This window comes from Bufo gargarizans, chromosome 6 (genome assembly GCF_014858855.1).
Source record: "Bufo gargarizans isolate SCDJY-AF-19 chromosome 6, ASM1485885v1, whole genome shotgun sequence".
Lineage (NCBI taxonomy): Eukaryota > Metazoa > Chordata > Amphibia > Anura > Bufonidae > Bufo > Bufo gargarizans.
In genome coordinates this window covers 343523823-343548084 of record NC_058085.1, presented here as the reverse complement: position 1 = coordinate 343548084, position 24262 = coordinate 343523823, and the positions used below count along the sequence as shown (strand labels likewise).

The 24262-nt window shown below is 47.3% G+C and overlaps 1 protein-coding gene across 1 annotated transcript in view; it reads right to left on the bottom strand.

The window, feature by feature from the left end:
* The window catches only part of ADAM12 (ADAM metallopeptidase domain 12), a 676627-nt gene that overhangs the window by 104944 nt on the left and 547421 nt on the right, over positions 1-24262 (bottom strand). Inside the window, exon 14 of the mRNA XM_044298620.1 lies at positions 3103-3192. Coding sequence (XP_044154555.1) covers positions 3103-3192 — 90 coding nt within the window. The remainder of the gene's footprint in view (positions 1-3102; positions 3193-24262) is intronic.

The window sequence follows — 24262 nt, the reverse complement described above, 5'->3', positions numbered from 1 at the left end:
TAGCCTTTATTCACAATGGCCCTTTTGCCATTCTGTCAGGGGTTTTGGTATTTTTGATGGCAAGATCAGCACAATCTGAAGATCTAGTCTGACTGTCAAAGGCAACAGAACCCCGAAGTCAATAAGCTTTATCAAGAGCCATCTGAAAATGGATCCAACATGGCTATGATGGCTTTGTCTAAGGCAGGGTTTCTCAACTCCCGTCCTCGGGACCCACCTACCAGTCATGTTTTCAGGATTTCCTTAGTATTGAGCAGGTGAAATAATTAGTGTCCATGCATCAGGACTTACCACAGGAATTCATTCTGTGGGATATTCTCAAATTCTGACCGGTAGGTGGGTCCCGAGGACTGGAGTTGAGAAACCCTTGTCTAAGGGCTCATGCACACGACCGTATGTATTTTGCGGTCTGCAAAACACAGATCTGCAAAAAATACGGACGACATCCGTGTGACATCTGTATTGCATCCATTTTTTTTGCGGATCCATTGTAACAATGCCTATTCTTGCCCGTGAAATGGACGAAAATAGGACATGTTCTACCTTTTTTGTGGAACGGACACACGGAAATGGAATGCACATAGAGTCATGGTTTTTTTTGCAGAACCATTGAAGTGAATGGTTGACTATAACTTGAATGTGAGCTGCAATACCAGACACAGCCTAATGATAAGACTGGCGCAGTTTCAGAACCAAAATATCAGAATTTCTTTTTTCTTCTATAATCTGATACAAGTTCAACCCCTTCCGCCCACCAGATATTCAATACTTTACAGTTCATGCCATGTAAGTGCAACACGATGCTGATGTCCCGGGGCGATTTGTGTGTTTATTAGTCACCGGGAAGGAGGATGAAGAATAAGCAGACCTGGAAGCAGATGCAATAGGCCTCAACTTCATTAGGGGTTTATTTGTCTGTCATGAATATAAGTCTTCCCACGTTCTCGCCAGTAAATAAGATTAAAGTGACAGAGGGAATACGATCTGCGGAGGAGAGATCGATGCGGGAGAAACGTAATTCTGTAGATGGCCGAAATGGAATCTGATAAAGAAATGACTTGACGTGTTGGATCTACGTCGGTTTTACTCATCCCGCTATCATCTGCCTGCCATGGAACGCTGGGATTTGAGCCTTCTGTCAGAGATACGTTGGGAATATTTCCCATAGAAAACATAGAGCGCAATACGTGTTCCATAGGTTCCTATGTTAAAAAACATATATATATATATTTTTGACTAGTTGCCTCTGTAGCATCACATATTGGATAAACACAAGACAAAACAACACCGTTTTGGCAACCGTTGGGTAAGTGGTGCCCTATGGACATGACTGGTAAATGTGGTGTGAACACAGTCTAAAACATAAAGAAGAATGAAATAAACATTTAGGACACCTGGGTCCACATAGGATGTCATTTGCGGCACAAAAATCTGTGACTAGTTAGGCCAGTTTCACACCTGCGGCAGAACCTCCTGTAGGCTGTTCCGATAGAGAACAGTCTGCCGGAGTTCTCTGGATCCGGAATTGCCAGATACTGCCGCCGCCCCGATGGACCGTATTGACTATACTGGAAGCGATCCGTCCCCACCCAGCAAATATGCCAAAAATCGGCCGATTCCTTTCATTGTCAGGTGGACCTGCCGGCCGCAACGCCCTGCTGCAGGTGTGAAAGCAGCCTTAAACACGAATTTGCTGCAAATTTTGCTGTAGCTATGCAATGCAAAGGGTAAAATCCACGTTGGAAATCAGCAAAATAAATTGACATCCTGCTTTTAGCCCCTTAGTGACCACCCATACTCCATTTTATGGCAGTCACTAAGATGCCCTAGGCTGCGCCCGCCACATGTACAGCTCTGACAGAGGAAGCGGACTCCCTCTGTTTCCCACTGGTAGCCCGTGATCGCATGTGTGTAAAGTCTGGCTGGGGTCTGATATAGGCCCCACGCCAGCCTTGAGTATTTTCCAGGAGGCTGTGACTCTCTGGCGCAGCCTTATGATCAATGTCAGTATAACACTGACATTAAAATGCAATCCACTATGGGGATAGTGCATTGTATTTTAAAATCAATCAAAATGTTGTCAGTTATAGTCCCCTTGTGGGACTACTAAGTGGTAAAAAAAATAAAAATACATTTATAAAAAAAAAAAAATTCCACTAAATAAAAAATATGCTTTTTTTTCATGTTTGGTATTGCCGCATCCGTAACGACTCGCACTATATAAATGTCATGTAAATTATCCCCTACGGTGAATGCCGTAACAAGAAATAAAAATGACAGAAAAGGTTAAAAAAAACTATATGTATTAGGTATCAATGTAATCGTACTGACCCAGAGAATAAAGATATTATGTTATTTATACCAAAAAATGAACGCCGTAAAATTTATAACATGAAAACTCAGTGGTAGTATTGATTTAAAAACCAGGTTCAAATATACACACACCAGCGATTCGTGACGTTCAGCTTTGTTAGATCGCAAACATCTTTATTGTATTCAACAAGGGGCGTCCATAGATCTCATGGGGTCCCACTTAGTATGGGCCCTCCTTCCCTGCCCCATTTACCCAGCATGCGTGCATCACATTAGCAATGCAAAATGTGAACTATAACTCCCCAGATTTGTGAGAAATGTATAAACCAGTGCATTATAATGATGGTGATCATTGTGAACAGTGTAAAATGGAGGTAAATACATAGAGAAATCTTCCCTTTATAGTATATTATAAAACTGGCTTCCTGCAGCCACCACTGGGAGGAGCTCCGTGCACAGGAATTTATATAGCTACTATTGATATCAATGGGAGCGTTAAATCATTTCTTTGCACCAAACTCCCCCTAGTGGTGGCTGCCGGAAAGGGCACTGAACCTATGTCAGGAAAAGGAGAAACAGTTCAGCATTTAGCCGTAAACGTGAGTGCAACGTCATGTAACTCATTTTACCAAGGTATTAAACCTCTCATTGCTCTCTCCAAAGTAGAGTTTTCCTTTAAATTTACTGCTATTTGTCTATATTACCCATTTTCATTGGATGCATAACTTTACATTTTTCTTCTAAACCATAAAGGCGCATGTTTAAATGTAAGGCTGTAAAGAAAATCACCTTGCAGTCTTCACAGCAGAGTCCATGAGCGCACAGGGCTCCCGGGTAGAGAAGGCACGTGCTGGCATTGCAGCAAGGGTTTGTACATTCCTGCAACGAAATTCAGAGAAAAGTCTTAAAATGGGGTAGTCAACGTTTCCTTAAAAGGGTTATTCCATGTAAAAACTGAAAATCAGACATCATATAGCACATGACGATCTCTTTCTAACAAAGCTAGAACCAGCCCTGTACCTCACATGGATCCAGAGATCTCCCCATTCATTGTTCTGCTACATTTATATCAAGTTGGCAGCATCCTTTCTGCTGCAGCTCATGGGGGCATGTCCTTTCTGCTTCAGATCTCTCCCTATCACAGCTCAGGGATGTGTCCTTTCTGCTGAAGTTCTCTCTCTATCACAGCTCAGGGGTGTGTATTCTTTCTGCTCCAGCTCTCTCCCTATCACAGCTCAGGGGTGTGTCCTTTCTGCTCCATCTCTCTCCCTACCACAGCTCAGAGCCATGTCCTTTCTGCTGCAGCTCTCTCCCTATCACAGCTCAGGGGGCATGTTCTTTCTGTTTCATCTCTCTCCCTATCACAGCTCAGGGGTGTGTCCTTTCTGCTGCAGCTCTCTCCCTATCACAGCTCAGGGGGCATGTTCTTTCTGTTCCATCTCTCTCCCTATCACAGCTCAGGGGTGTGTCCTTTCTGCTGCAGCTCTCTCCCTATCACAGCTCAGGGGGCATGTTCTTTCTGTTCCATCTCTCTCCCTATCACAGCTCAGGGGTGTGTCCTTTCTGCTGCAGCTCTCTCCCTATCACAACTCAGGGGTGTGTCCTTTCTGATCCAGCTCTCCCCCTATCGCAGCTCAGGGGGCAGTTAAAGGATGGAACTGAGCATGTGCGGCCATCTTAGTGAAGGGAACAGAGAAATAAGAAAAAGAACAAATGGCAGGTGGTGCTATACAATATATACATTTAATTGAATAGCCCGGTAGCTATGACTGACCCCTGGACATGACCATAATACAATTCTATTATACTCTGTACATAGAGGACTACACCCCCCAACATGACCGACCCCTGGACATGACCACTGGACAGTTCCATATTATATGTACCAGTGAACTATGAGGTTGTGTTGCGGTCATCGTCTCGTTACATGAAGGTCATTCAGGACAGGCAGGACATTCTTTCTGACCATCCTTAAAGGGGCGATGAAACGTTTGACCTTGTGCTCGATAACTGACAAAAATCCCCCTGTCAAGGAAGAAGCCGTTCTCTGTGTAATAGGAACGGCTACGACCCAAGCTTTATCCGTCTGGACTCATCATGAATCACACTGAAAACATGTTGGCAGCCACCAAACCTGGTTGAGAAATGAAGCATCTGTCCCAAACCCGGACATCACCCCCCGCATCCCTCACCCTGATGCCATGGCTTGTATTCACAGATACCTGCATTTACTGAGCACTAGGACATCACTTGGGTGGCACAGGCTGGTCAGAAGCAGGACCGTGGTGCCAAGATTAGTCCAGTTAACAAATAGGAGTCATTAAAAGGAAATGGGTAACGAAGACAGACCCCTTTAAGTAGGAACTGTATGTTCTTTATGTGTCTCTCATGGTCTTATTGGCCTAGGATGCCAAACAAAACAAAAGCGTGGCTCCTCTCTTGTTGGGTACATTGCTTTATGGGCATCTGGTCTGACAATGATATAGGGGCATCTGTGGCTGACACATTGTTATGGGGGCATCTGTGGCTGACACAATGGAATGGGGGCATCTGTGGCTGATACTTTGTTATGGGGCATCTGTGGCTGATACATTGGTACAGGGGCATCTGTGGCTGACACAATGGTATGGTGGCATCTGTGGCTGACAATGATATAGGGGCATCTGTGTCTGACACATTGTTATGGTGGCATCTGTGGCTGACATAATGGAATGGGGGCATCTGTGGCTGATACTTTGTTATGGGAGCATCTGTGGCTGATACATTGGTATGGGGCATCTGTGGCTGACACATTAGTATAGGGGCATCTGTCGCTAACAAATTGGTATGGGGCATCTGTGGATGACACATTGGTATGGGGGCATCAGCAGCTAACAGTGTTATGAGGGTATCTGTGGCTGATACATTGGTATGGGAGCATCTGTGGCTGATACATTGGTATGGGAGCATCTGTGGCTGATACATTGGTATGGGGCATCTGTGGCTGACACATTAGTATAGGGGCATCTGTCGCTAACAAATTGGTATGGGGCATCTGTGGATGACACATTGGTATGGGGGCATCAGCAGCTAACAGTGTTATGAGGGTATCTGTGGCTGATACATTGATATGGGGCATCTGTAGTTGATGCATTGGTATGGTGGCATCTGTGGCTGACACATTGGTACCAGGGCATCTGTGGCTCACACACTTTTTGGGGCATCTGAGGGTGACACATTGGTATGGGAGCATCTGTAGTTGATACATTGGTATGGGAGCATCTGTGGCTGACACACTAGTATAGGGGCATCTGTCGCTGACACATTGGTATGGGGGTATCTGTAAGTGACACACTAGTATAGGGTCATCTGTGGCTCACACACTTTTGGGGGCATCGGAGGATGACACACTGTTATGGGTATTTTTAGATAATGTTTACTATTGTGGGGAAACATGTGAATGCTACATGCTGTGATGAGGACAACAATGGCTGACACACTGTTATGGGGGCATCTTTGGATGATACAAGCTGTGATGGAGCCCCTTTATATAGTGCAACTCCTGCACCAGAGGGTTAAAAAAAAACAAAAAAAAACATTCATCATTTCTAAAATATCTACAATATCTGTCATCTTAATATGTAAAAATGACATAGAAATAAAAAATCCTCCCAGAACCCGGATGAGCGAAAGCTGGAAACCTATGGCTTCTGCGTAGGTTCAGCCGCTCAGGTGGTTTTACACAATACAGTGGCATCACACACATAATGTAACTTGTAAGAATTCGGAAAATATTTAATTTCATGAAAGAGAAAGAAAATATTTGAGGCTGTATTCATATTTAATAGCGGAGATTAGAAAGTAGGCTGGGAAGACCGCCACCGGCATGATAACAGCGTAATGCTGGGTATAAAAGTCACCGCTTCTGGCAGAACTAATAAAGTGTCGCCAGATAACAGTATTTTCAGCAGAGAATCACTGACCGAAACTGCTGAAAGGAATGAAAGATGAAAAAGGCCAGGAGAGTAAAAAGCATAACCTCAGACACTCCAAAGGATTTATTAGGTGGGGGGTGGGTGATTAGAATCAGCTTTCTTTTGGGATCCTGTTTGGGGGTACCCATGTGTAACCCAACATTAGACTTGGGTGCTTGCTGTACATAGTTGGACACTGATTTGACCATGGGAGCCCAGTGGTTAGTATGGGCATCATAATTTATCATGTTCCCCAGTTTTTTTATTTTTTAGCTATCTCTAGGCTTTTATTTGACCGTGGCAAAAACGAAAAAAAAAACAGAAGAACCCTTCCAAATCTTGCAGGTGCATCTAGTGTGTATGGATCACATGGTACACAGTTATAAAAGTTAACTTTTAATAAACAATACTAAAACGAAGCAATAACTCCAAAGCTGCGGGATACTACAGAAATATGCACCCACCATATCAATCTCATGGTGAGGTTGATAAAACAAGAAAAAGTAGGAATGGGGGTAGGGTGGGAGAGGGGGAGGGTGTTAGATACAGCAGTGGCCACTTCACTCTACGATGTCACCTACAGTAGATACCTCTCTCTGTGAGGCACCCCACAAAGAACCACTGAACTGGAACCTACCCCTGTCTGTACCCCGATTACACCCTATACTGTCTTGTCCTGACATGTTATACCCCAGAATGTGGGATTTATTAGGGGACTAGGGAGGGAAAAGGGTGAAAACTACCTTCCACAGCAGAAAATTAATTAAAGCTATGGACACCTTTGGGGGCATTTTTATTATTATTATTGCATTGTACTCATTTTGAGCTAAAAATCTTTTTTTCAATTGGTCCCTATTAAAATTGTTGAGCCCCTTTCTCTGTACAGCCTTGAGATTCTCTAGTTGGAGGCTCTAAATTTTTTGATGTTCTGTCTTATCTTTGATCTCTTATAAACACTTATCATAGCTCAATTCTTATCTTACAGATAAGAATGTGTCTTAAAAAAAGGCGGGTTTACACACGCCGATGGAGCAGCCGTTTTTCGGAAAGGAAGCTGTCACGGCCATGGCCATGACCGTGACTCCTGAACCGCATGCGGTTGTCAGCGGTTTAGTTTGGTTGTCATTCACAGGTGAGGGCTGTGGTATTTGCCTCACCTGTGGTTGCCGCTGGCAACAGTATGTATGTGGCAGCTTTCCTGCTGTGCATGCGGTTGCACCTAGCAACCTCTATGTTAGGTGTGGGTATTGTGTTCACTGTGTTGTAGGTCTGTGTGCACTCTGTGTAGTATGTATGGTGTGCACTGACACTCTTCCTGCACTGTGGTTGCCCGTGACAACGTTTGGCTGTCTGTACATGTGGTGGCAGTGTCCCGGCCTCCGGGCTATCTCCCAGGACACGGTTGCCACCCATGTCGTTGCCAGCGGCAACAACCACAGTGTGTTGCTACTGTTGGACACTTTTCCTATTTGATGTTTCCCTTCTGTGGTGCTGGAAGGGTTAACTCCCTTCCCAGTGTGTGTGTGTAAGGTCACTGGGTGTGTCCGACTGTGGGGTGTGGCTTCTTGGCCTATATAGCCTTGGTGTTTGGCATGGCTCAGTAGGTTGCTTCAGTCATGCTTGGCTGGAGCAGCCTCCTGTGCATATTACCTGCCAGTGAGAGCCACCCCTTTGGTCATAAAGATATTGTCTTTATGTATATGTCTTCTGTGTGTTGATGTTGTATGTTATGTTCTGTTGGGACCTTCTTATGTGTGTTTTGGTGCAGCTTACGGTTCTGGATTCCTGTTTGCTCAGGGATCCAGTCAGCAAGGCTGTGGCAGGTTGGTGGAACTTCTAGTTCGCCTGCCATTCCCGTAAAGCTGTCTGTGTTCCCCTTTTCCCAACAGCTTGGCCATTGAGACTCCTGCTCCTCCGTATCTAGGAGGAGTAGGTCGTCTTACCCAGCTCCTAGCTCAGGGACCTGCGGAGGGTAAGTCAGGGCTCCGAGGTTCCTGCGCATGGGTCCTCCTACCATCAAGGTCGGCCCATGCAGGTAGGAGTTAGGGTCAGGTTAGGGATGCGTGAGGAGGTGACCTGCTCCCTATCCTGTTCTCATGGCCGAGTAGCCACTACAGCATCTGGCATCGCACGGCTGAGGGTTTCCCCCATCCTCAGCCGTGACAGAAGCATTCCTTCCCGACAGTCGACTGCTTGCTCAGTGAAGGAGACAGCTGCATTTATATGCAGCGATCTCCTTCACAGTATGAGGATGAGGTATTGCTATAGCGATACCTTGTCCCCATACAGAATCATTATTTCTGGCCAGCAGATCGCTGTTTGGACAGCACCATCTGTTGCCCAGAAGCCATGATCGGTGGTGCCTGCATAAACGACAGGATCACCTGATGAACAGAACAAACATTTCACTCGTTCATTGGGTGATCGGCGGCACATTTAGATGGTCAATTATTGCTACGTGTAAATCCACCTTAAGTGTTTTTGAGCTAAAGATGAAGTTAAAGATACGTTTTATTAGATGACCAGCATCATAGTGAAAGTGAAAGTATGATTCTAACATCTAGACAGTTAACCCTTTGTGACAGAACGGCTGAATATTTTTAATAAAGACCAATTTAAAAAAGTTTTTAGCCCAAAATGAGCAAAATGCACTCATAGAAAAAAAAATTGCCCCTGAAGGTGTATATAGCCCAGGGGCGGACTGACTATTCGGGCACTCTGGCATGGACCAAGGGCCCACTCACTCCTGCAGCCAGAGGTCGCAATAACTTTTACTCAGTGGCGTACTAAGGGGGGAGGGGGGGCATGGGGGCGGTCCTCCACGGGTGCCGTCTCTCACGGGGGTGCCAGAAGCAATGCGCGCTTCCATCAATACAGATGGAAGCGCTCATTGCTGGAGTGCAGGGAGCTGGGTCCTGTCACTCCCCGCTCAGCTTCCCGTGTTCCTCCCCTCCTTCAGGCTGGCGGCGCTCGGAATGGTAGAGCAGGAACACTTCTCCCCGCTCCACCATTCAGCCTACAGGCATGGATCGCGCTGCCGGCCTGTGTGGGCGGAGCCAGTAGCCCAGAAATCTGCATAAGCTCCGCCCACACAGTGCTGCAGAGTGATCTGTGCCTGCAGGGGAGAGAGGACTGTGAGCTTCAGAAACGGGACAAGGGGAGTAGTTACTGTTTTGTTTTGTTTTGTTTTTTTTAACACAGAGGGGGCACAATGGTCATTGCTAATGTGAAGGGGCACAATGGGCATTTTTACTCTGGAGGGGGCACAATGGACATTGGCAATGTGAAGGGGGCACAATGGGCATTTCTACTTTGGAGGGGGCACAATGGGCATTTCTTTTCTGGAGGGGGCACAATGGCATTGCTAATGTGAAGGGGGCACAATGGGCATTTCTTCTATGAAGGGGGCACAATGGGTATTACTACTCCGAAAGGTACACAGAGGGGGCACAATGGTCATTGCTAATGTGAATGGGGCACAATGGGCATTTCTACTCTGGAGGGGGCACAATGGGCATTTCTTTTCTGGAGGGGGCACAATGGCATTGCTAATGTGAAATGGGCGCAATGGGCATTTCTTCTATGAAGGGGCACAATGGGCATTACTACTCTGAAGGGTACACAGAGGGGGCACAATGGTCATTGCTAATGTGAAGGGGGCACAATGGGCATTTCTACTCTGGAGGGGGCACAATGGACATATCTAATGTGAAGGGGCACAATGGGCATTTCTACGCTGGAGGGGGCACAATGGGCATTGCTAATGTGAAGGGGCACAATGGCATTTCTACACTAGAGGGGGCACAATGGCATTGCTAATGTGAAGGGGGCACAATGGGCATTTCTACTATGGGGGGCACAATGGGCATTACTACTCTGAAGGGTACAAAGAGGGCAATACTACTATGAAGGGGGCACAGAGGGCATTATTACTGTGAAGGGGGCACAATGGACATTATTACTGTGAAGGGGCACAATGAGCATTATTACTGTGAAGGGGCACAATGGGCATTATTACTATTAAGGGGGCACAATGGGCATGATTACTATTAAGGGGGCACAATGGTTATTATTACTGTGAAGGGGACAATGGGCATTACTACTATTAAGGGGCATTATTACTGTGAAGGATGCACAATGGGGATTATCACTGTGAGGGGGGCACAAAGAGGGCATTACAACTGTGAAAGGGCACAGATAGGGCATTACTACTGTGAAAGGTCCACAGAGAGGGCATAATTACTATGAAACGGGCACAATGAAGGGATAAGGACTTTAAGGGGGCACAATGTGGGCATAACGACTGTTAGGGGGCACACATCTGTACAAAACTACTGTGAAGGTTGTACAATGAGGGCAATACTACTGTGAGGGGGTACAATTTTTTAAAAGTATTGGGGGGGGGGGGGGGGCCAGAGAAAGGACCCACCCCGGGTGCCAAACAACCTAGGCACGCCACTGCTTTTACTAAATAATACATTTTACTCCCTGGAAAAAGTCCCCCACATTCATCAGAGCAGTGTTGCTGCCTGTGCCTGAAATAACCAATAACAAAGCTCCTTACAGCAAGGAGCTTTGTTATTGGTTGGGTATTGGCGATACAGGTCGGGTCAGGCAGGGGAAGCCGGCACGAGCTGGAAGGAGGAGGGACTGGCTTCCGGAAATGGCTGTATTAACCACCTCAGCTCCCCTAACTTAAACACTCTTAATGACCAGACCACTTTTTACAATTCTGCACTACACTACTTTCACCGTTTATTGCTCGGTCATGCAACTTACCACCCAAATGAATTTTACCTCCTTTTCTTCTCACTAATAGATCTTTCATTTGGTGGTATTTCATTGCTGCTGACATTTTTACTTTTTTTGTTATTAATCAAATTTACCGAAATTTTTGCAAAGAAATGACATTTTTACCTTTCAGTTGTAAATTATTATTTTTTAAATGACATCTATATATACATTTTTCTCTAAATTTATTGTTCTACATGTCTTTGATAAAAAAAAATGTTTGGGTAAAAAAAAAATGGTTTGGGTAAAAGTTATAGCGTTTACAAACTATGGTACAAAAATATGAATTTCCGCTTTTTGAAGCAGCTCTGACTTTCTGAGCACCTGTCATGTTTCCTGAGGTTCTACAATGCCCAGACAGTAGAAAATCCCAAAAATGACCCCATTTCGGAAAGTAGACACTCTAAGGTATTTGCTGATGGGCATAGTGAGTTCATAGAACTTTTTATTTTTTTGTCACAAGTTAGCGGAAAATGATGATTTTTTATTTATTTATTTTTTTCCTTACAAAGGCTCATATTCCACTAACTTGTGACAAAAAATAAAAACTTCCATGAACTCACTATGCCCATCACGAAATACCCTGGGGTGTCTTCTTTCCAAAATGGGGTCACTTGTGGGGTAGTTATACTGCCCTGGCATTTTAGGGGCCCTAATGCGTGAGAAGTATTTTGGGGTGTCATTTTACATATACCCATGCTGGGTGAGATAAATATCTCGGTCAAATGCCAACTTTGTATAAAAAAATGGGAAAAGTTGTCTTTTGCCGAGATATTTCTCTCACCCAGCATGGGTATATGTAAAATGACACCCCAAAACACATTGCCCAACTTCTCCTGAGTACGGCGATACCACATGTGTGACACTTTTTTGCACCCTAGGTGGGCAAAGGGGCCCACATTCCAAAGAGCACCTTTAGGATTTCACAGGGAATTTTTTACACATTTTGATTCCAGACTACTTCTCACGCATTAGGGCCCCTAAAATGCCAGGGCAGTATAACTACCCCACAAGTGACCCCATTTTGGAAAGAAGACACCCCAGGGTATTTCATGATGGGCATAGTGAGTTCATGGAAGTTTTTATTTGTTGTCACACGTTAGTGGAATATGAAACTTTGTAAGAAAACAAAAACAAAAAAAAACATCATTTTCCGCTAACTTGTGACAAAAATAAAAAATTCTAGGAACTTGCCATGCCCCCCACGGAATACCTTGGGGTGTCTTCTTTCCAAAATGGTGTCACTTGTGGGGTAGTTATACTGCCCTGGCATTTTAGGGGCCCTAATGCGTGAGAAGTAGTTTGAAATCAAAATGTGTAAAAAATGCCCTGTGAAATCCTAAAGGTGCTCTTTGGAATGTGGGCCCCTTTGCGCACCTAGGCTGCAAAAAAGTGTCACACATGTGGTATCGCTGTACTCAGAAGAAGTAGGGCAATGTGTTTTGGGGTGTATTTTTACATATACCCATGCTGGGTGAGAGAAATATCTCTCTAAAAGTCAACTTTTCCCATTTTTCTATACAAAGCTGTCATTATAGAGAGATATTTCTCTCACCCAGCATGGGTATATGTAAAAAGACACCCCAAAACACATTGCTCTACTTCTCCTGTGTACGGCGATACCACATGTGTGACACTTTTTTGCAGCCTAGATGCGCAAAAGGGGCCCAAATTCCCTTTAGGAGGGCATTTTTAGACATTTGGATCCCAGACTTCATCTCACGCTTTAGGGCCCCTAAAATGCCAGGGCAGTATAAATACCCCACATATGACCCCATTTTGGAAAGAAGACACCCCAAGGTATTCAATGAGGGGCATGGCGAGTTCATATAAGATTTTTTTTTTGGGCACAAGTTAGCGGAAATTGCATTTTTTTTGTTTTTTTCTCACAAAGTCTCCTTTTCGCTAACTTGGGACAAAAAGTTCAATCTTTCATGGACTCAGTATGCCCCTCAGCGAATACTTTGGGGTGTCTTCTTTACGAAATGGGGTCACATGTGGGGTATTTATACTGTCCTGGCATTTTAGGGGCCCTAAAGCGTGAGAAGAAGTCTGGAATATAAATGTCTAAAAATTTTTACGCATTTGGATTCCGTGAGGGGTATGGTGAGTTCATGTGAGATTTTCTTTTTTGACACAAGTTAGTGGAATATGAGACTTTGTAAGAAAAAACAAAAAAAAAAAATCAATTTCCGCTAACTTGTGCCAAAAAAATGTCTGAATGGAGCCTTACAGGGGGGTAATCAATGACAGGGGGGTGATCAGGGAGTCTACAGGTCCTTCTAAAAAAATTAGCATACTGTGATAAAGTTCATTATTTTCTGTAATGTACTGATAAACATTAGACTTTCATATATTTTAGATTCATTACACACCAACTGAAGTAGTTCAAGCCTTTTATTGTTTTAATATTGATGATTTTGGCATACAGCTCATGAAAACCCAAAATTCCTATCTCAAAAAATTAGCATATCATGAAAAGGTTCTCTAAACGAGCTATTAACCTAATCATCTGAATCAACTAATTAACTCTAAACACCTGCAAAAGATTCCTGAGGCTTTTAAAAACTCCCAGCCTGGTTCATTACTCAAAACCACAATCATGGGTAAGACTGCCGACCTGACTGCTGTCCAGAAGGCCATCATTGACACCCTCAAGCAAGAGGGTAAGACACAGAAAGAAATTTCTGAACGAATAGGCTGTTCCCAGAGTGCTGTATCAAGGCACCTCAGTGGGAAGTCTGTGGGAAGGAAAAAGTGTGTCAGAAAACGCTGCACAACGAGAAGAGGTGACCGGACCCTGAGGAAGATTGTGGAGAAGGACCGATTCCAGACCTTGGGAGACCTGCGGAAGCAGTGGACTGAGTCTGGAGTAGAAGCATCCAGAGCCACCGTGTACAGGCGTGTGCAGGAAATGGGCTACAGGTGCCGCATTCCCCAGGTCAAGCCACTTTTGAACCAGAAACAGCGGCAGAAGCGCCTGACCTGGGCTACAGAGAAGCAGCACAGGACTGTTGCATGTCATTCGGAAATCAAGGTGCCAGAGTCTGGAGGAAGACTGGGGAGAGGGAAATGCCAAAATGCCTGAAGTCCAGTGTCAAGTACCCACAGTCAGTGATGGTCTGGGGTGCCATGTCAGCTGCTGGTGTTGGTCCACTGTGTTTTATCAAGGGCAGGGTCAATGCAGCCGCTATCAGGAGATTTTGGAGCACTTCATGCTTCCATCTGCTGAAAAGCTTTATGGAGATGAAGATTTCATTTTTCAGCACGACCTGGCACCTGCTCACAGTGCCAAAACCACTGGTAAATGGTTTACTGACCATGGTATTACTGTGCTCAATTGGCCTGCCAACTCTCCTGACCTGAACCCCATAGAGAATCTGTGGGATATTGGGAAGAGAAAGTTGACAGACGCAAGACCCAACACTCTGGATGAGCTTAAGGCCGCTATTGAAGCATCCTGGGCCTCCATAACACCTCAGCAGTGCCACAGGCTGATTGCCTCCATGCCACGCCGCATTGAAGCAGTCATTTCTGCAAAAGGATTCCCGACCAAGTATTGAGGGCATAACTGAACATAATTATTTGAAGGTTGACTTTTTTTGTATTAAAAACACTTTTCTTTTATTGGTCGGATGAAATATGCTAATTTTTTTAGATAGGAAATTTGGGTTTTCATGAGCTGTATGCCAAAATCATCAATATTAAAACAATAAAAGGCTTGAACTACTTCAGTTGGTGTGTAATGAATCTAAAATACATGAAAGTCTAATGTTTATCAGTACATTACAGACAATAATGAACTTTATCACAATATGCTAATTTTCTGAGAAGGACCTGTATATGGGGTGATCACCACCCTGTCATTGATCACCACCCTGTCATTGATCACCCCCTTGTAAGGCTCCATTCAGACGTCCGCATGTGTTTTGCGGATCCGCGGTGTCCGTGTTTTGCAGATTCACGGATCCGCAAAACACATACGGACGTCTGAATGGAGCCTTACAGGGGGGTGATCAATGACAGGGTGGTTATCACCCCATATAGACTCCCTGATCACCCCCCTGTCATTGATCACCCCCCTGTAAGGCTCCATTCAGAGGTCCGTATGTGTTTTACGGATCCACGGATCCATGGATCGGATCTGCAAAACACATATGGACGTCTGAATGGAGCCTTACAGGGGGGTGATCAATGACAGGGGGGTGATCAGGGAGTGTATATGGGGTGATCACCCCCCTGTTATTGATCACCCCCCTGTAAGGCTCCATTCAGATGTCCATATGTGTTTTGCGGATCCGATCCATGGATCCTTGGATCCGTAAAACACATACGGATGTCTGAATGGAGCCTTACAGGGGGGTGATCAATGACAGGGGGGTGATCAATGACAGGGGGGTGATCAGGGAGTCTATATGGGGTGATCAGGGGTTAATAAGTGACCAGGAGGGGTGTAGTGTAGTGTGGTGCTTGGTGCTACTTTACAGAGCTACCTGTGTCCTCTGGTGGTCGATCCAAGCAAAAGGGACCACCAGAGGACCAGGTAGCAGGTATATTAGACGCTGTTATTAAAACAGCGTCTAATATACCTTTTAGGGGTTAAAAAATCGCATCTACAGCCTGCCAGCGAACGATCGCCGCTGGCAGGCTGTAGATCAGCTAGTTTACCTGCAGTTCCTGTGAACGCGCGCGCCTGTGTGCGCGCGTTCACAGGAAATCTCGCGTCTCGCGAGATGACGCCCCGGCGCGTCCAGGAGGAATAACAGGGCCGCCGCAAAGACGCGATCCTGCGTGCGGCGGCCCTGTAGTGGAGAGCAGGGCGCGCTGCCCAAGGACCCTGGGGAGCCACGGACTCATGTGACTGGACTTGTCTGAGAGAAAAGCTGACCCTGGGCCTGTGGCCCCCCGGCTGTGTTGTTGTGGCAGGAAAAGCCCGACCTGTCAATCTTCAAGTAAGTGATTCCCCCTTCCCCCAATCATAGTTCCGTCCAGTCTCACAGTTCTCTGCTCCCCCTTCCTCCTGTCACCCCACTAATAACCCTGCTCCCCCTCCTCCTGTCACCCCACTAATAGCCCTGCTCCCCCCTCCTCCTGTCACCCCACTAGTGACCCTTCTCCCCCCTCCTCATGTCACCCCACTAGTGACCCTTCTCCCCCCTCCTCCTGTCACTCCACTAGTAACCCTGCTCCCCCTCCTCCTGTCACCCCACTAGTGACCCTGCTCCCCCCTCCTCATGTCACACCACTAGTGACCCTGCTCCCCCCTCCTCCTGTCACCTCACTAGTGACCCTTCTCCCCCCTCCTCCTGTCACCCCACTAGTGACCCTTCTTCCCCCTCCTGTCACCCCACTAGTGACCCTTCTCCCCCCTCCTCCTGTCACCCCACTAGTAACCCTGCTCCCCCCTCCTCCTGTCACCCCACTAGTGACCCTTCTCCCCCCTCCTGTCACCTCACTAGTGACCCTTCTCCCCCCTCCTCCTGTCACTCCACTAGTAACCCTGCTCCCCCTCCTCCTGTCACCCCACTAGTGACCCTTCTCCCCCCTCCTCCTGTCACTCCACTAGTAACCCTGCTCCCCCTCCTCCTGTCACCCCACTAGTGACCCTGCTCCCCCCTCCTCATGTCACCCCACTAGTGACCCTTCTCCCCCCTCCTCCTGTCACCCCACTAGTAACCCTGCTCCCCCCTCCTCCTGTCACCCCACTAGTGACCCTTCTCCCTCCTCCTGTCACCCCACTAATAGCCCTGCTCCCCCCTCCTCCTGTCACCCCACTAGTGACCCTTCTCCCCCCTCCTCATGTCACCCCACTAGTGACCCTTCTCCCCCCTCCTCCTGTCACTCCACTAGTAACCCTGCTCCCCCTCCTCCTGTCACCCCACTAGTGACCCTGCTCCCCCCTCCTCATGTCACCCCACTAGTGACCCTTCTCCCCCCTCCTCCTGTCACCCCACTAGTGACCCTGCTCCCCCCTCCTCATGTCACACCACTAGTGACCCTGCTCCCCCCTCCTCCTGTCACCTCACTAGTGACCCTTCTCCCCCCTCCTCCTGTCACCCCACTAGTGACCCTTCTTCCCCCTCCTGTCACCCCACTAGTGACCCTTCTCCCCCCTCCTCCTGTCACCCCACTAGTAACCCTGCTCCCCCCTCCTCCTGTCACCCCACTAGTGACCCTTCTCCCCCCTCCTGTCACCTCACTAGTGACCCTTCTCCCCCTCCTTCTGTCCCCACCAAGTGGCCCTACTCCCCCCTCCTCCTGTCACCCCACTAGTGAATCTGCTCCCCCCTCCTCCTGTCCCCCCTAATGACCCTGCCCCCCTCCTCTTGTCCCCCCTAGTGACCCTGCTCCCCCTCCTCCAGCCCCCCCTAGTGACCCTGCTCCCCCCTCCTCTTGTCACCTCACTAGTGACCCTGCTGCCCCCACTTGTGACCCTGCTCCCCCCACTAGTGACCCTGCTCCCCCTGCTTCCCCTCCTCCTGTCACCCCACTAGTGACCCGGCTCCCCCTCCTCCTGTCCCCCCCAGTGACCCTGCTCCCCCTCCTCCTGCCCCCCCAGTGACCCTGCTCCCCCTCCTCCTGTCCCCCCCCAATGACCCTGCTCCCCCTCCTCCTGTCCCCCCCAGTGACCCTGCTCCCCCTCCTCCTGTCCCCCCCCCAATGACCCTGCTCCCCCTCCTCCTGCCCCCCCCAGTGACCCGGCTCCCCCTCCTCCTGTCACCTCACTAGTAACCCTGCTCCCCCTCCTCCTGTCCCCCCTAGGGACCCTGCTCCCCCTCCTCTTGTCACCTCACTAGTGACCCTGCTCCCCCCACTAGTAACCCTGCTCCCCCTCCTCCTGTCCCCCCTAGTGACCCTGCTCCCCCCTCCTCTTGTCACCTCACTAGTGACCCTGCTCCCCCCACTAGTGACCCTGCTCCTCCTTGCTTCCCCTCCTTCTGTCACCTCACTAGTGACCGGGCTCCCCCCTCCCCCTGTCCCCCCCCTAGTGACCCTGCTTCCCCCACTAGTGACCCTGTGTGTTCCTGTATGGAGAGGAGCCTGACTGGAGTGTGGTGAGGCCTGTGTGTCTGTCCCTGTGTGTGTGTCTGTCCCTGTGTGTGTGTGTGTCTGTCCCTGTGTGTGTCTGTCCCTGTGTGTGTGTGTGTGTGTGTGTGTCTGTCCCTGTGTGTGTCTGTCCCTGTGTGTGTGTGTGTCTGTCCCTGTGTGTGTGTGTCTGTCCCTGTGTGTGTGTGTCTGTCTCTGTGTTTGTCTGTCCCTGTGTTTATGTCTGTCCCTGTGTGTGTCTGTCCCTGTGTGTGTGTGTGTGTGTGTGTCTGTCCCTGTGTGTGTCTGTCCCTGTGTGTGTGTGTGTGTGTCTGTCCCTGTGTGTGTGTCTGTCCCTGTGTGTGTGTGTCTGTCTCTGTGTTTGTCTGTCCCTGTGTGTATGTCTGTCCCTGTGTGTATGTGTGTCCCTGTGTGTGTGTCTCTCCCTGTGTGGGTCACCATCACCATGCTCACAGTGTTCCTATGTCTTGACGCAGCTGCATCAGGACGTTCTGTGCGGGGCAAGAAGAAGAAGATAGAAGAGGAGGCAGCGCCACCAGCATGGAGTCCGTGGGAGAGACACAGGGAGGCACACTAAGGAATTTTGCATTTGTCAAATTTTTTAGATACATTATATCCTTTTCTCCCTTATCTGCCTTTCCTTTTGATACATTTTGATATATTTTGTGTACGGTTTTGCACCACGTTGTTTACTTTGTAAAAGCCTAAGTGCATAAAAGAAAACTATATAAAAAACCAATCTACAAGATGTAATCAGTAGAAGTGGCAGAGCGTACCGAGGCGACACAGGCAGAGGAGATGTATTTCTCCGTGGTGCGGTTGGTAACGCCGGGCCTCACACTGTTAGGCAGCGATAACATAAAGATATCCTGCTTGGTCATGTTAAATCACCCCTTTTCAAACACAATGCCAGCGCAAAAAAAACCACAAGAGAAAAAAAAATAGCTTTTTCATTTATCTTTTCTTATTCTTCAGCTCTGCGTTTCTCACTTTGCAATCAGAAATAATTCATCCAATTGGCGATATGAGTAATTTCAAGAAACCCGGGTGCATTTTGGAGGAGAGCGATGATCCCGCGCATGTAAATGATGAGTGTTTCCTGCACATCGGCTACAAACAAAATACATTTTTGAACATTTGCACGCAGAGAAAAATGATTGCTCGTAACTCATGGGCACGGCAGGTGTGGTAGATGTCGGCAGGAGCCGTGAAATGTAATGGACGCGAACTATGGATTCAAGGCAATGCATGGAAGCATTTATACATGCAGGTCACTTAGCTCCAGATTAACCATCAAGTAAATCAACAGATTTGCGGATACAGAATACAGCGAAAAAATATTTAGATTTAAAGGGAACCTGTTACCGGGATTTTGTGTATAGAGCTGAGGACATGAGTTGCTAGATGGCCGCTAGCACATCCGCAATACCCAGTCCCCATAGCTCGGTGTGCTTTTTACAGAATAAACTGCCAACTCCACCATTCTTGCACAACCCCTTTAACCCTTTTCTGATCTCTGCTGTAATAGTACGGCGGAAGTCGGGTCTTTAAAGATGGCACCTGCTCGCAAGTGCAGTGGGTGCCATAGCCGCCAGGTTTCTGCTATTTCACATTGCTGACACCTGGAGCTAATGCCTGTGATCTGCGGCATTTAATCTCTCAGATGCTGCGGTCAAATGTGACCTCGACATCTGAGTGTCACAACCAGACAGCTGAGAAGCTCTGACAGAGGCCTTTCAGAACCTCCTCTTTGAGTTTCTGTGTTGTGGTATTCAGCTCCTCCTCTCCTTAGCCTCTCTCAGCTGTCATGTGTTGGACTAATTGCTTCCCTTTAAATTCTTCCCCAGAAGGCTTTTCTGGGCGGCTTATATTTCTTCCTGGAGTGTGTGTGCATGCCCATCTGGTTCTCCTCTACTAAGTTAAGTGTTAAACTGTTATCTGTTATTTTCTGTTTGCTGGATCCCAGGTGACCCTGACTCCCTCCGTGTCTGGTGTAGGGAGCCGGTGGTCGTGTCCCCTCACTATTGTAGGGTGCTCAGGGGTTATATAGTCAAGGTACGTGGATATGCAAACCTCCACCATTCGGATCTATGCATAGGCTGAGCAGCCAGGGAAAGTGCCAGGTCTTGTGCAGGGGTCTCCCTTTTTGTTCCTTAGCTGTTGGATCCAGCGAGTCATTTATGCATGTTGTTTTGCCTTGTTACCTGTACACATTCCGTGACATTATAAGCCGCCAAAACCGTCTCAAGCATGGATCCGGTTTCACTTTTGGCTGAACGCCTCCAGGGTCTTTCATTGGAGGTAGCTGACCTCCGTAAGACTTTTTCTCAGCTTCAAGTGACCGGTTCAGCTTGCGTTCATGGAGCTTGTTCTGAGCCTAAGATCTCGCTCCCGGATACGTTCTCCGGGGGTAGTGAGAATTTTGTGCGTTTTATTGAGGCTTGCAAACTACATTTTCGCCTTCTTCCCCTTTCCTCTGGTGATGAGGAACGGAGGGTGGGGATCATTATATCGCTGCTCAGAGGTAACGCTCAGTCCTGGGCCTTTTCGCTGCCGGAGGGGGCACGGCCTCTCCGTTCAGTGGATGAATTCTTTTTAGCCCTGGGTCAGATATATGATGATCCGGATCGTATTGCTCTGGCTGAGTCTAGACTACGTCTATTATTCCAGGGTAAACAATCCGCAGAAATATACTGCTCAGAATTTCGGAGATGGGCAGCTGATACTGGTTGGAATGATGCTGCGCTCCGAAGTCAATTTTGCCATGGTCTTTCAGAGGGATTGAAAGATGCATTTGCCTTTCATGAAAGGCCTATTTCTTTGGACTCTGCTATGTCTCAGGCCGTTCGTATTGACAGGCGTCTTAGAGAGAGAGGAGAGATCTCTCCTTCCTGTCATACTCGGTCCCAGGACTGTGCAGCGGTCCCATTCTGTGCGCAGGGGTCTCAGTCGCTGTCAGCCCCTTCTGAGCAGGAGCCCATGCAGCTGGGGTTGATTGCTTCTGACAATAGAAGATTCAGCCCGCATGGGACGGTTTGTTTTTGTTGTGGAGGTATTAATCATTTGGCAAATATTTGTCCCTCTAGGAGATTCAGGCAGTTCTCTGGGTATAATAAAGAAACAAAGAGGAAAAAATCTTTGAAGAATGTTCCGTCTGTTACTATTGGCAGGGTTGAGGCGGAAATTGAAGGTTTTCCGTTTGCTTGTAGTTCCCGTTTTGTCCTGCCGGCTAGGGTGGCGCTAGAGAGCAAGAACATTTTTTGTGAGATTTTTGTGGATAGTGGAGCAGCGGTCAATCTCATTGATAATCAATTTGCGATAACTCATGGTTTCCAGGTGTGCGCTTTGAGAAAGGATATTCCTGTTTTTGCTATCGATTCCGCTCCACTTTCTCAGAAATCATTAAAGGGCATAGTTCACAATATCCATTTGATTGTGAGTGATGCTCATGTTGAGGATGTGTCATGTTTCGTCCTTAGCGGTTTGCCCACCCCTCTGGTGTTGGGGCTGCCCTGGCTCACTAAGCATAACCCCACCATTGATTGGCAAGCGAAGCAAATAAATGGTTGGAGTGACTTTTGCAGAGAGACTTACCTCATGACATCTGTTTCTGAGGTTGCTACTAAGACTATACCATCTTTTCTCTCTGAATTTTCGGATGTCTTCTCTGAGAGTGGAGTTCAGGATTTGCCCCCGCACAGGGAGTACGATTGCCCTATTAATCTCATCCCAGATGCCAAGCTGCCTAAATCTCGTTTATACAATCTTTCCCAACCTGAGAGGATCGCTATGCGTGCTTATATCTCTGAGAGTCTGAGAAAGGGACACATACGACCCTCGAAGTCACCTGTTGCCGCTGGTTTTTTCTTTGTTAAGAAAAAAGATGGTTCTTTAAGACCTTGTCTGGATTTCAGGGAGCTGAACAATATCACAATCCCGGACCTATTTAACCAGGTTGTTGGGGCTAAAGTCTTTTCCAAATTAGATTTAAGAGGGGCATACAACCTGGTCAGGGTCAGAGAAGGGGACGAATGGAAGACGGCCTTCAATACCCCTGAGGGCCATTTTGAAAACTTGGTTATGCCTTTTGGTTTGATGAATGCCCCAGCCGTTTTTCAGCATTTCGTGAACAGCATTTTTTATCATTTGATGGGAAAATTTGTATTGGTGTATTTGGATGACATTTTGATTTTTTCTCCCGATTTCAAAACTCATAAGGAACATTTACGTCAGGTCTTGCTCATTCTGCGGGAGAATAAATTATATGCGAAACTGGAAAAATGTGTGTTTGCGGTTCCAGAAATTCAATTTCTGGGGTTTCTTCTCTCCGCTTCTGGTTTTCGCATGGACCCCGAGAAGGTCCGCGCTGTGCTTGAGTGGGAGCTTCCTGAGAATCAAAAGGCGCTGATGCGTTTTTTGGGCTTTGCCAATTATTACAGGAAGTTCATTTTGAATTATTCTTCTATTGTTAAACCACTCACTGATATGACCAGAAAGGGGGTAGATTTTTCTTCTTGGTCAGTAGAGGCGCGTAAGGCTTTTTCTGATATCAAGGAGAGTTTTGCTTCCGCTCCCATCTTGGTGCAACCTGATGTTTCGTTACCCTTCATAGTTGAGGTTGATGCTTCTGAGGTGGGTGTGGGGGTGGTCTTGTCTCAGGGTTCCTCTCCTGCCAATTGGCGACCGTGTGCCTTTTTCTCAAGAAAACTCTCCTCCGCAGAGAGAAATTACGATGTGGGAGATAGGGAATTGTTGGCCATCAAGTTGGCTTTTGAGGAATGGCGCCATTGGCTAGAGGGAGCCAGACACCCTATTACCGTATTTACTGACCATAAAAATCTGGCCTACTTGGAGTCAGCCAAGCGTCTGAACCCGAGACAGGCCAGATGGTCGTTGTTCTTTTCTAGGTTTAATTTTGTTGTCACGTTCCGCCCTGGAGTTAAGAATGTGAAGGCAGATGCCCTGTCACGTTGTTTTCCGGGAGGCGGGAATTTTGAAGACCCGGGTCCCATTTTGGCTGAAGGTGTGGTGGTCTCTGCTCTTTTTCCTGAATTGGAGGCAGAGGTGCAGGCAGCCCAGTCAGAGGCTCCTGATCTTTGTCCTTCTGGAAGGTTGTTTGTGCCTCTCGCTTTAAGACACAAGATTTTTAAAGAACACCACGATACGGTCCTTGCTGGGCACCCGGGGGTAAGAGCCACACTGGATCTCATCGCTCGGAGATTCTGGTGGCCTGCGCTTCGTAAGTCGGTTGAGGGTTTTGTGGCAGCCTGCGAGACTTGCGCTCGTGCCAAAGTCCCTCATTCACGGCCATCAGGTCCTCTCCTTCCCTTACCCATTCCTTCCCGTCCTTGGACACATCTGTCCATGGACTTCATAACGGACCTGCCTCGTTCCTCGGGGAAGACTGTGATTCTGGTGGTGGTGGACCGTTTTAGCAAAATGGTGCATTTCATCCCTTTTCCTGGTTTGCCCAATGCTAAGATGCTGGCGCAGGCATTTGTTGATCACATTGTCAAATTGCACGGTATTCCTTCAGACATAGTCTCTGATAGGGGCACGCAGTTTGTTTCCAGATTCTGGAAGGCTTTCTGTTCTCGCTTGGGGGTTCGGTTGTCATTCTCTTCTGCTTTCCACCCGCAGTCGAATGGTCAGACAGAGCGCGTCAATCAGAATCTGGAGACATATCTGCGTTGTTTTGTGGCGGAGAATCAAGAGGATTGGTGTTCTTTTTTGTCCCTTGCTGAGTTTGCTTTAAATAACCGTCGTCAGGAGTCCTCTGATAAGTCACCATTTTTTGGTGCATATGGGTTTCATCCACAGTTTGGGACTTTCTCGGGAGAGGGGTCTTCTGGTTTACCTGATGAGGACAGATTCTCCTCGTCTTTGTCATCTATTTGGCAAAAGATTCAAGATAATCTAAAGAGCATGAGTGAGAGATATAAGCGTGTGGCTGATAAGAGACGTGTGCTTGGTCCGGACCTGAATGTTGGTGATCTGGTGTGGTTGTCTACCAAGAATATCAAATTGAAGGTTCCCTCCTGGAAGTTGGGTCCTAGGTTTATTGGGCCTTACAAAATCCTGTCTGTCATCAATCCTGTTGCATACCGTCTTGATCTTCCTCAGACTTGGAAGATCCATAATGTTTTTCATAAGTCCTT